Genomic DNA, 12,426 nt, shown 5'->3' with positions numbered 1-12,426 from the left:
AAGCCTCTGTTTGATGATTTGGACCTTCTGGGTATCACGTATACCAACTACGCTGACGATACCCAGATCCTCCTCCCACTCACAGGGGTTTACGAAAAAGATCTAGCAATGGTGAACAAAATATACAGCATCGTTCAGGCATGGATGGCAACCCATGGCCTATGCCTGAACGATGATAAAACTGAGCTTCTTATCCTAGGCACCGCACCCCTCATCAAAAAACTAAGCACAAACTACTCTTCCTTTATCATAGATGGGAACTGCATACAAGTTGCCAAAGAAGTTAAAACATTAGGGATCTACCTTGATTCTACCCTATCATTTTCCAAACAGGTAAACTCCCTAGCTTCCTCGACAGCCTACACATGTAAGCTCATTAGAGCAGGAAAACAATTCCTTTCCCAGCACAGCTGTCTAACTTTAGCCAGAGCCCTTATCATCTCCAAACTAGATTATTGTAACGCACTGTACATAGGAGCCAATAAATCTATCATAAACAAAATCCAGATACAGCAAAACAAGGCCCTCCGAGCGGCATTGAACATCCCCAGGAGAGAACACATTACAGTAATAAGAAGGAAACACAAATGGCTCTCCACCCACGAGAAAATTAGACTCAAAACGGCATCTCTCACATACAAATCTCTACACAACAAAGCCCCCCAATACCTTAAGGACAGATTCACCAGAACACACCCCACAAGACAAACCAGACTTGCCTACACCAATCGCCTACAAGTACCACGCTTTAAACTGACCACCATAGGCGGAGCTAGCTTCCCAGTCAAAGCTGCTCAATTGTGGAACGAATTACCCACTACTGCGAGGCTAGAACACTCCTTTTCCAAATTCAGGCAAATTGTAATTAACTGGCTAACGACAGCAACTGCTAATTGAACCCATGATAATGCTCACGCCTGTTTGCTACACAGTATCTGCATCATACGATTGTAAACCTGTATTGTAAACTTGCACCTGTAACTGGTAATTTCTGTAACTGGTAATGTCTGTAACTTGTAACTGTAACCTGTAACCTATGCTCTAAGCTGTACATATTCTTACTTTTTGCGCCCTTATACTTCAGGGTCCGGTGCGCACAATAAATTCTAAACAAACAAACAAACAAACTTTTATTTTTAAAGTTATCATGTAGTGAGAGCCAGGTAATAAATTCATTGCTATGCAGCCATGACAAAGCACTGTAGCAAGGATGAAGCGTGTCAGCTTTTTTGCAGCATTCAAGCCAATATGACTTAAGAATTATAAAAATGTCTATGGGATAAGCTCAGCCATGAACAAGTACTGTACTGATCATAACTTTCTTTACCATCTTTCTCCAAAATGAAATTTGAATGACCAGGGCTTGACCGGGAGCCACAGAAAGCCTGTGAACATATATTCTAAAGCAGTGGTCCAACAAATCCGTAAAAGACCTGGGCCCTCATTACGACCCTGGCGGATTTTTTCTGCCGTCGGCGGACTTTTCCGCCATGGCGCAAAGTCCCTTTACGCCATGGCGGATGGCGGACTTACCGCCCCATTCCGAGGTCGGCGGGGCGGTAAGTCCCCATTGACCCATTTACCCTTCCCCATTCCCATTTCGGCCCCATAGGGCTCAATGGGAGTGGGGAAGGAGTTAATTACGCCACCGTAAATTACGGTGGCGTAATTAACACCAAGGTCCCATAGCGCCATGGATTTCTACGCCCGCAAAAAGCGGGCGGAAAAATGACCATGGCGCTATGGGAACTCGTAGTTGGCGGTAAGGGGTCGGCGCAGCTAACGCTGGCGCAAACCCCTTACCGCCAGGGTCGTAATGAGGGCCCTGGTGTCATTTGGAGCCACAGGCCAGATTCTGGGCTGTGGCCAAGAGAAGTAGATCACAGAGGAAGGGAGTTGGACAAGGATCAATGGGTGACTCACCGTTCACACTGGACATCATTAATCTTATTGGCACGTTTTCTATCCATTGTTGGAATGTGGCTCCCTACACAAACAAGCACAAGTCATGGTGTAAGAAACTGTAAATGCCATTGGTCCTGTCCCTTGCTCAACTAAGAGTAGGGCTGACATTTCTACATATTCACATCTACCAATTCCTTCTTGTTTATTATTGTATTATTGTTTACTATAGCAAAACATTTTATAAATTAGTGCTTGGGAAGCGGGGCGGGGTACAGATGATTTGGTGAACAGGCTAAAAGTAGTGCATTATAACAAGCATCATTCAAGAGTGTACATTCCTAACATATGATAAGAAATACAATTAGGGTATGGGGGTATAGGAGTTATGGAGAAGGGAAAACAAAAGAAGTGCCATCTAGCAATCGCAGTGCAAAGTGAGTACATTCCTGGTGTATGATAAGAAAACAATTACAATGTGACAAATGGGATGTGCATGTGATCCTTGCACTAAGCATTAAGAATGAAGTGGGGGAAGGGACATGCCCAGGGCCGAAGAGGAACTGGAGTGTGAAGGAAGAGTTGGCGCGAGAGATTTGAGAAGATTAAGTTTAAAGGTCAAAGACTTACATCAGGAACCATATTTTGAAATTCCTCTTAAATCTTGGATAGTTGCTTTCCAGCCTGAGGGATGACATTCCAGCAGGCAACTGTGATAGTGGTGAAAGACCTACCTTTGACTCACTGTTTCTTAAACCTGGAATGGACGAGTCACTTAACCTTAGTTGACCTGAGGGTCCTGACTGGACTTGGGACCTTTGTGTTGGAGACTGTTGTGTGTAAGGCGCATCGTTTTTAGGGTGCTCTTGTTGTCAGTGGATAGTCACTTGAGGGCTTTCATGCCAGAGAAGATGTGGTCATGCAGTGTGAGGCCTAATATCTTTCAGGCGATACGAGTTGCAACTGTTGCATAGCGGCTTTGTTGACACCTGTTTTACCTGTTGATAGAGTTAGATAAGACTAAGGCTTTGTTCAGGTCAATTTTGTGGCTCATCTCCAGGAGGGGAGTGATTTTTCTCTGCATATGTAATTGGATGGTGTGTTTGCGCAACACTTTGTTGATCTGTTGTGTAAGAGATACATTGTTTTCTATTAGGAAATACATGGTTTTTACATGTGTTGAGGTTGTAGGTTGGTTGCCTGTGGCAATTGGCAAGTGATTGGGCTAGGATGCTGAAGAGGATCATTTCGTTTGTCTCTCTAGTCTAATTTGATCCTATAATAGGGAGCCCAGACCCTAGAAATACATGGATACTGCTCCCGGCTTCTCCTGGGAATCTTCTAGGTAACAAATGTAAACAATAGACTGCCTCAATCCTTCATGCAGATATTATGAATATGCTGAAAAGTATTTCTAAAACAAATTCCTGTAAATGTATCGGTGCTGGTATCAACGGGTCTACTAGCCACACCCCATAAATATATAAACATAAAAGTTGTTACACTAAACAAGTTTGTGTAAGCAATCCTGCACTTGGAAATGAGTAATGCAAAAAGAATACCCGTTGCAGAGTCATTCATATCAAAACAAAGTTTAAATGTGTATAAGATACAACAATGTAGTAGTTTTCCAGCGTATAGTTTCAAAAGAGGATCTATAACCTTTCCACTCAATTTAACATAAAAGCGTGTTAATGTAGTACACATTTATGTAATGCAGTTTGTCATCTGGATAGCACCCTTATCCCATTGGCATGGCCTCATGGGGGATAGCTGTATTCTAATGGCAGAGCTGTTGTGCAATGTGTCTTTAGGAGTTTTGTATGGTTGCAGATGTGTGGAGGTGGGAGGCCTTGCCTTCGGCTATCTTCCATAAACATGGAGTGTGATACGTACCCGTCTCCTCTGGCTGGCTTCTTGGTTTCGTAAATGTGGCATGGACTCTGCCCTGAGTTCTGCTGAAGATTATTAGATTAAAAGTGAAAGGCCTGTCCACACTGCTGAATGTAAGTATGATGTACCCCACAGGTGTGGATGCTGCGACGATCAACGCCCCACGGAAGGCCATAGGCGACCCAAAGGAAGAGCCCCAGAGGTCTGAAGATGCAGCCTATAAGATGTTGCAGAACATTAGGACTCACTTCCCAGTAATCTACCATAGACCAGAGACACCTAGTGTTGAGTCTCGTGAATATTCACCCTTCCTCACATTGGTTTTTGGCACAAAGGATGAAGGCACCTCCACAGCAAACGATCACAAGATGGGGACACCAGCTGTAGGGCCATTCAGACATCCAGAGGAAATGGTCTGGTGGAGTGATTAACTCAGCACCCCTCTGGTCACCTGCAGTAGCCAAACAGAGGATCCAGGTGGTGTAAAGTGGTAAAGCAGCCCAGAAACAGTCCCAAAGTGGAGAGCTCGACTTAAAAGATGATGAGAATCACCTGGAGCCTTCAGGGAAGACAGACTTCTAGCAGAAAAAACAAAACGGATATGCCCAAGCCAATGCACTAGGAAGTACTGCCACGTGAGAGCATTACATGTGCCACCGCCAACTTCAGGAACAAAAAAACGAGTTTAGGGAAGGCAGAACCTACATCACCTGTGGAAGGGGCTTGGACCCAGGCCAGCGAATCACAAAGAAGGTGGGGCAGAGATTCAGATGACCAACCATACTTGTTGGTCGCTGGGGCTGCCACTCAGCCAAAGAAACCCCCACTGGAAGAGAGTGGCTATTCCAAGGACTTTCATAAGAGCCTGCATGGTCAAAACGCCCATTTTACGCTTACCTCATGGTCACCTAGACAAAGGGAAGCATGAGAAAACAAAATGGCCGGGAGTAGGATTTAAAAATAAATGGTACCCCCAATTACTACAAAAAAGGTGCATTGGGCTACCAATGCTGAAAATGGCTTGCAGCCTCTATGAAGCCAAAATGAAAGCACAGCTACCACCAACCTATTCCCGAAAAACTATTTATAGTTATAATTGCACTAGTTCAGAAATGGGGTGCCTCTGGTACAGGGCACCTAAGGGGCGACCCAAACCATATACCTTATATGAGGTAAAAAGGGACGTAATGGCACGGTATTACAAAATATCATTGTAGAATGTGTTATATATGTTCAAAACCAGGCCAATATCTTCAGATATTTCAAGAATTTGACTTGACAACCCTGTGCATTGATGTTAGTTGTCCCATGGTTGTAATGAGATGTTCATAATGCTCAAGGTGTTTCAGGCGTTTCCTTTCCTCTGAAGAATATTGTGATTCCCAGCAATAATTCTACAGAATAAAAAATCAGATATCATTATTTCACTGAAATATTAAAGAAATAAAGGATCATTCCAGATTATTACTAATCTTCAAGGTCAGCTAGAAAAATACGTTGATCTTCCTCATTCCTTAATTATTAGTGTCAAATGATCAACAAAACAGTCACCATTTGAATGAATAGTGAAATGGTGAGTATCTTTTTAATAATATGACACTAATAACTAATGACTGAGAACTGAAGAGATATGCTTAGTATATCCTTATCTATTACAGATATATCCCTAATTCTTTCTGAGGAACATCAATGGCCCTGTAGGCTAAGGATCAAGGTATTTGTTTAGCTGACCCTGAAGTAATAATTGGGAATTATAGATATTCTTTATTTCTTTAATATTTCACTGAAGTAATTATATGTAATTTTTATTCAATAGAATTATTGAAAGGGATCACAATATCCTACTCCTGAGGACAGGAAAAGTTTGAAACGTGTTGATCATTATGAATATCTCATTAGAACCACAGGACACCTAACATCAATGCACATGGGGGTCAAGTCAAATTGATGGCATATTTAAAGATATTGTCCCCGTTTTTAACATATATAACATATACAATAATGATTTTTTTGTATACATGTGTACTAAATTGACAAAGCTTTCTGTTCAATTGAATGGAAAGGTCATAGATCTTTGTGAAACTATATGCTGTAAAACTACAACTTTATTTTATCTTAAACAAATTATAAAGTTTGTTTTGATATGAATTACACTGCACAGTTAATTCTTTTTGCAGTACTCCTTTTTCCGAGTGTGGTATCGCTTACACACTCCTGTTCCTTGTAACAATGATCATCTAGCTGAAGCCTTAATATCAAACAGCTGCAATGATATGGCTTTTAAAATAATGCTCTGAAATAATTCACTATATCTGCAAAGGGCTCACTTTTTACCTTCACGTATTACATGCAAAAGCGCTGAATAATATTATCTAAAGAAAGAGTCAATCTGAGAGTGACTAACTAAAGGCAGATACGTCTCAGAGATGTACAGCAATCACAGAAAAGTTCTGATCGGTCTGGGACTCATCAGTAAGATGCAGCTCGAGAATAATAAGTCTTTGGTTACTAAACAATTCGAGAAAACAGTGCTTTGGTGAACTGTAAAAATAAGATGACTTTCCCATGGTATGTATAGCCTAGTAGGATATCCAAAGGTAATACAACAATGCATCCGTTAAACCTGCATTCTCCTTATTGTGGTATCTGCATCGAATGGATGAATGTAGAATACTGAGTGTGTGATGCATCAATGGAAGGCTTTAGTGCTTGAGGGTTCTCTGTGGTCAGTTGGCGGGAGACTAGATGATGATTGGAGCCACTAGAGAACATTCACTGGGGTACAGAGGAGAGATTTGGGGGAGAGCTGGAAAAAAGAAGAGACTGTCATTGGTGTACGTAGGTAAGCACATTTTATAAAGTGCATTTTAGGGGAGGTGTGTTTGTGTCTATAACTGTGTGTGTGATAACAGCTGCGTGTGTGAGAGTGTGTAAGGAGCAGGTAGCAGGTGTGCACGTAATGTATCTGACAGCAATTGCATAAATACAACGGATACATGTATAGGAGAGCGGGTATGCATACCTGTGAAGGTTGGTGCATGCGTGCGAAAGCTGATGCATGTATGTGAGATTGTGAGCATGCGTGTAAGAGCTGGTGTGTGTGCAAGAGTTGGAAGAGAGAAGGCACCATTTTTACAGGGCAATGTTGGCATTTAAATATTTGAATATAGCAATGCTGACATGAATTGTGGACACAGACAAAATGAACATTATTTTTCATTTAAATGCTGGCATGTAAAGTACTCTGGGCAGAGGCAACATGGAAGTAATTTACTGTGACGAGGCTGATTTATATTGGACATAACTGCTTATTTGGCCCAGTCAGCATGAATGCGTTTTTACAGTGGCAATGCAGATGTATATTGGGCACAGCAACTATGAATGTGTTCTTATACTATAATGCTGGCATATATTGGGCATAGCCATGGTAAAGTGGAAATACAGCAACATGCTGGCTAATATTGGGCACAGCCAGCCTGCATATGCTCTTCCAGTCTCATATTGTCATGTTTGGGCACAGCCAGCCTGCATATGCTCTTCCAGTCTCATATTGTCATGTTTGGGCACAGCCAGCCTGCATATGCTCTTCCAGTCTCATATTGTCATGTTTGGGCACAGCCAGCCTGCATATGCTCTTCCAGTCTCATATTGTCATGTTTGGGCACAGTCACCTGCATATGCTCTTCCAGTCTCATATTGTCATGTTTGGGCACAGCCAGCCTGCATATGCTCTTCCAGTCTCATATTGTCATGTTTGGGCACAGCCAGCCTGAATACTCTCATATTGTCATGTTTGGGCACAGCCAGCCTGAATATGCTCTTACAGTCTCATATTGTCATGTTTGGGCACAGCCAGCATGCACATTCCGGGCATACGGGGCAATACTTCCACTCCCTCTCCCTCTGGCCTCTTTTGTCGTGATCTTCATTTATCATCACTTCCTTTGTGTCTCCTTCCCTCGCTTGATATTTGTTCTTCTTTCTCTGTTGATTCTGCCACTCTACTTCTTTCTGGCAGCTTTACGGATAGTCTCAAGCTTTTCTATCCTTCTGCTCTCTTTTTCCCTTCACATAAACACTCTGAGCCTTAGGTGACCCCCGCCCTCCGATCTGCGCATCGGGCCTTACACTGTGCTGAGCGGTGCTGGCTAATGTCCAAGGCAGCCTCTGACTTGACCCATGTGCCATCTCTTCACATGATTTAGGATGTTCATCTTCTCTCGATTGTAAGGCTCTTTTGGACTCCCCTCTCTTCTCAATCTCGTCACCTATTTCAAAATCTAAAGCGCATTCTTTTTCTTTCCCCTCCTGATCCTGCCTCCCTTTCATCTCTTTATGCTCTAGAGCTCTCTTCTCCGGTCCTCCATCTGAACTTCTTCACTTTCTATATGTCTTTAACGCTTATTCCTCATTCTGCCCTCTGCTCATTAATGTCCTCCATTCATTTACTTTCTGAGTCTGGCATCCCTTCTGCTCTTGCGCATCTACTGCCACTCCTGTAGGTTCTCTCCCTCCTTCCCTAATTGCGGCAGTTTATCCTTCCCTTGCTGATTATCGTGCCGCCTTCTTTAACTTGTCACTCTCTACTTCTATTTTCCCTTCTTCTTTCAAGCATCCCTCCATTCTCCCTATTGTCAAAAAACCTTCACTCGATTCTTCTGTTCCTTGCAACATTCACCTGATTTCTCTTCTCCCTTTATCTCTCTATTCTACTGGAGCACACTGTTTACACTCAAGTCTCTTGTTTCGTTAATCTACACTCACTCTTACCTGCCTTTCAATCTGGCTTCAGACTTCGCCATTTCACTAAGACAGCCCGTCTGGCTGTATCTGAGTTTTTCCTCTCATCTGGTTATTCTAAACTATTCTCTCTTCTTGTTCTTCTAGACATGTCAGCTGCTTTTGACACTGTGAACCACTTTATTCTTCTTTCTTCCGTCTTGGCTTTTCGGAATCTGTTTTGGACAGGTTCCACTCTTCTCTCCCTGACCACACATTCCATGCCTCATGGGCCGGTCAGTCCTCTACTGTCGTTCCTCTTTCCCGTTGTTCCCCAAGGCTTGGTGCTCAGTCCTCTCATCTTTTCCCTATATTTTTCCCCCCTAGGTTCTTTCATCTCATCCCATGGTTTCTCCTACCACCTTTATGCCGATGACTTGTAGATCTTTCTCTCTTTCTCCTCCTTTTCTGATTCTATTCATTTATCAGTCCCTGTTTGTCTTCTCTCCTTCCAATCCTGGATGTCTTCACACATTTCAATCCCTCTAAAAGTGAGGTTCTTTTCTTCCCTGCGTCTACTATTCCTCCTGCTCCCCATCCTTCCTCTGTCTTCTTTCACCTGCCCCTCTCTTTATTTCCACTTCTGTCTATAAGCTTAGCGTCTTTGTTGATTCCTCCTTGTCCTTTTCCTCTCATATTTCTCTGGTTCATGCCGCCTCCACCTTTTCAGCATTCGTAAGGCTTGTTGGTTTCTCACCTTTCATGCATCCAAACTCCTTATTTCTGCTTCAGTCTTTTCCTGCCTTTTCTATTGTTCCTGTCTGCTTCTTGGTCTCCCTGATTATCGCCTTGCTCCGCTTCAATCTATCTACTCTTCCTGCATTCGTATTCTTTGTACTCTCTCCCCTCAGAACCCTATCTCTGCAGCTCTTCGTCACTTTCAATAGCTGTCTTTCGATGCTCGGCTCCTTTTCAATTTCCTATGTCTCATTTTTAAATGTCTTCATCGTTTAGCTTATCTTTGCTCTCTAGTCGCCTTGAATTCTCCCCTGTGCTCTCTTCGATCACAATCTCTTTTTCACTAAGTAGTCCCACACCCTCCGTGTAGCCCCTCTTGCTTTCATTCCTTTTCTTCACTTGACTCCTAAGCACTGGAATTTTCTCTCTCTTTCCCTTTGGTTTCTTCTCTCTTTCTCCCTCTTTAAATGCCGACTTAAAGATCACCTTTTGTATTGTAGAGGCAAGCCCCATAGTTTATCTTTGGATACTGTCAGCTTGGAAATGTGCTCCAGAATGCTCCTGTGTACTGTTGTTTTGGGGACCAAGCATGCATTGGAGTTTTTCCTACCTCCCTCCACTTACCCAAGCTCATTCTATGCATTTTATTTACCAGCTGTTTCTAAAATGTATGCTGGAAAATGCATCCTTTCAAACCATTATTTAAAAAAAAGTTCTCAGCGAGAGGAAACCCTCCAGGCCCTTGAGTGATTTGGGCTCCCTTACTGCATTCGCTAATGCCTCTTCCATGTAAATATTTACATCCACCACAACCCCCAGAAATGTAGTGTTTCCTATGCCTGAGTGCCCACGCAACCAAAGAACTTTCTTTCTGTATCTGTACCTAAAGAAGAAGAACTATACTACTGTCACATTCTAGTGAAAGACTCATTATTTTCTGAGAATTTAGCCTGCTACTGTTATCTCCACTCCATGTGGATGAGTAGCTTTTCCACTCACCTACGAACCACACAGCAATCATCTCCTCTTTCTCCGTGGTGATCGCTTGCCTCAATGAACCGTGAACTGAGCCGTTAAGGCCGATGGTGCCTGAGAAAATGTGCTAGCCACAAAGAGAAAACTGCCAATTCCGTGTGCAGTTACTGCCCCAAATAAAAGGTCCATTTATGGGAAGACGAGATCAGTGTAGTAATGGGCGGGGCGGCCAAAGAGCTTGTCTTTAAAAGCAAGTAATTAAGATGTTGGCTGTAGGACCAGGAGGTCTGGTTTCCAATCATGGCTTATGTACTATGCCAAAATGTGTGATTCTGTGAAAACCACTTCAACCTCCTGTGCCTCATGTCTCTCACCAGCAAACAGTCAGAGTGGTGCTGATACCTGAAGTAAGTGATCTTATTGAGCCTTGAAGGAAAAACCCTTGACATTATCTCTCATTTTGGTACATCGCTTGCACTGCTATAGCCCTTTCTCCCTCTTAAACATCCACAACTCCTTTTCTTTTAACGCTTTCAGTTACATCAGGGTGCTCCCTCCTTTTCCTTGTCATACTCAAAGAGCTGTCTTACCTGGAAAGTGCCAACATCAGACTGAATCCGTAAGAGGTGGACTCTGGAAGAGAAAAGAGACACGTGTCAACATAGGTGACTGTAAAGGATTGCATTTGCGGTTGTTTGCAAATGAGGTTATAAATGCTTTGGCATTGTACCAGTAATCATTGCGTTGATCACCTCTGCTAGATCTTAAACAGGCGTTCTCCCCCTTTGCCTGAATGCGGCCTGGCCATTCCAAGATGCGGCCCGCATTTCTACATCTGCAGCCCTTTGTCCTTGTTTGCTGCTGATTGCCTGTGATTGGGCCTCTACTCTCGGCCTATGGGGTAGCCGGCAGGCCTGACCGGCCCTCCCCCCAAAGGCCCACTGCTAAGGCCCCTGTCAGCTACCTGTCCACTACAGGTACGCCAAACGTGAGCCCCCCAAACCCCTCTATGGTCGCCTGTTTGTTGCGTGAAACCCCCAAACCCCCTTATGGTCACCTGTGTGTTGTGTGAGCCCCCCAACCCCCTATGGTCGCCTGTGTGTTGCGTGAGCTCCCCAAACCCCCCCCTATGGTCGCCTGTGTGTTGCGTGAGCTCCCCAAACCCCCCCCTATGGTCGCCTGTGTGTTGTGTGAGCCCCCCAACTCCCCCCCAATGTTTTCTGCCACCACCTAAACTGACTTTATGCATTGTGTGCTGCTGCCTCCCTGCAACATGGGGTTGGGCAGCATGTTTCTGCCACCTGAATTGACTTTACGCATTTGTATGCTGCTGCTACCCTGCAACATGGTGTTGGGCAGCATGTTTCTGCCACCTGATTTTGACCCTATCCATGTGTATACTGCTGCGCTTTGCAACATGGGTTAGGCAATCTGTATGTCTCTGCAAGCACTTAAGCAACTAAGTTAACCACCATGCAACATGAGGTTAGGCAACATGTATGTATTCTGTTTTTGCTAGCACTTATGTAACTAAGTAAACTTTCTGTAACAGTGCTGCGATGCCTGAGGGCTGTTGTGCACTTAATAAATTCAAATAAATAAAAACAATAAAAAATAATCTTCTATACACTGAGTCATGCTCTTCCTCATCACAGTCCTACCACCGGATGAAGGAGAATCCACGGATATGAAATCCTGTGTCCCTACTGATATTTAAATTTAAACCAAGGAATCTCCTCTAAGCCTGTGGATACATACATTTGACCTCACATCCAAAAATGTCTGCGTACAGTACCCAAGCAGTACCATTGAATTTGATGGATGACCACATCCATAATTGTGATCAGGAAGAGTAAAACTAACTGTAACAACCCCTTGCTCACTGTTATTAGAGAGGCACAGCTTCACCTAACCGATGATGCCCAACAAGGCTGAAACACGTGCATGAGGTTGCTGTTGGTACTCTTGTTCAGAGGAGAATTGCCTAGCATTTCGGTGCTGGACTGCCCCTAGGCAGGACAAAGACTGATATGCAGGGAAATGTCTTCTCTGTCAAAGGGACAGTGAGCTAAAGACTTGATAGTCTCTCCCAGGGGTTATTCACCCAAGAGCAGGTCATTGGGCTGTGTTAGTGCTGGTAGAGAGATTCCCAGACCCCCCTTTGTTTTGCATAAATTAACTTTGGGTCTCACCCTATGT

At 43.6% G+C, this 12,426-nt stretch overlaps 1 protein-coding gene across 1 annotated transcript in view; it reads right to left on the bottom strand.

Annotated features, from left to right (window-relative positions):
• LOC138580434 (bactericidal permeability-increasing protein-like) overlaps positions 1–12,426 on the bottom strand; it is a 708,711-nt gene that overhangs the window by 240,535 nt on the left and 455,750 nt on the right. The window contains exons 14-15 of the mRNA XM_069650974.1: positions 10,818–10,860; positions 1,924–1,987 (exon numbers count right to left, since the gene is read on the bottom strand). Coding sequence (XP_069507075.1) covers positions 1,924–1,987; positions 10,818–10,860 — 107 coding nt within the window. The remainder of the gene's footprint in view (positions 1–1,923; positions 1,988–10,817; positions 10,861–12,426) is intronic.

The sequence above is a fragment of the Ambystoma mexicanum genome, chromosome 3p (genome assembly GCF_040938575.1).
Source record: "Ambystoma mexicanum isolate Mex_15411 chromosome 3p, UKY_AmexF1_1, whole genome shotgun sequence".
NCBI classification, from domain to species: domain Eukaryota; kingdom Metazoa; phylum Chordata; class Amphibia; order Caudata; family Ambystomatidae; genus Ambystoma; species Ambystoma mexicanum.
Note: the sequence above shows the minus strand (reverse complement) of the source record. Positions and strands in the feature narration are given on the sequence as shown.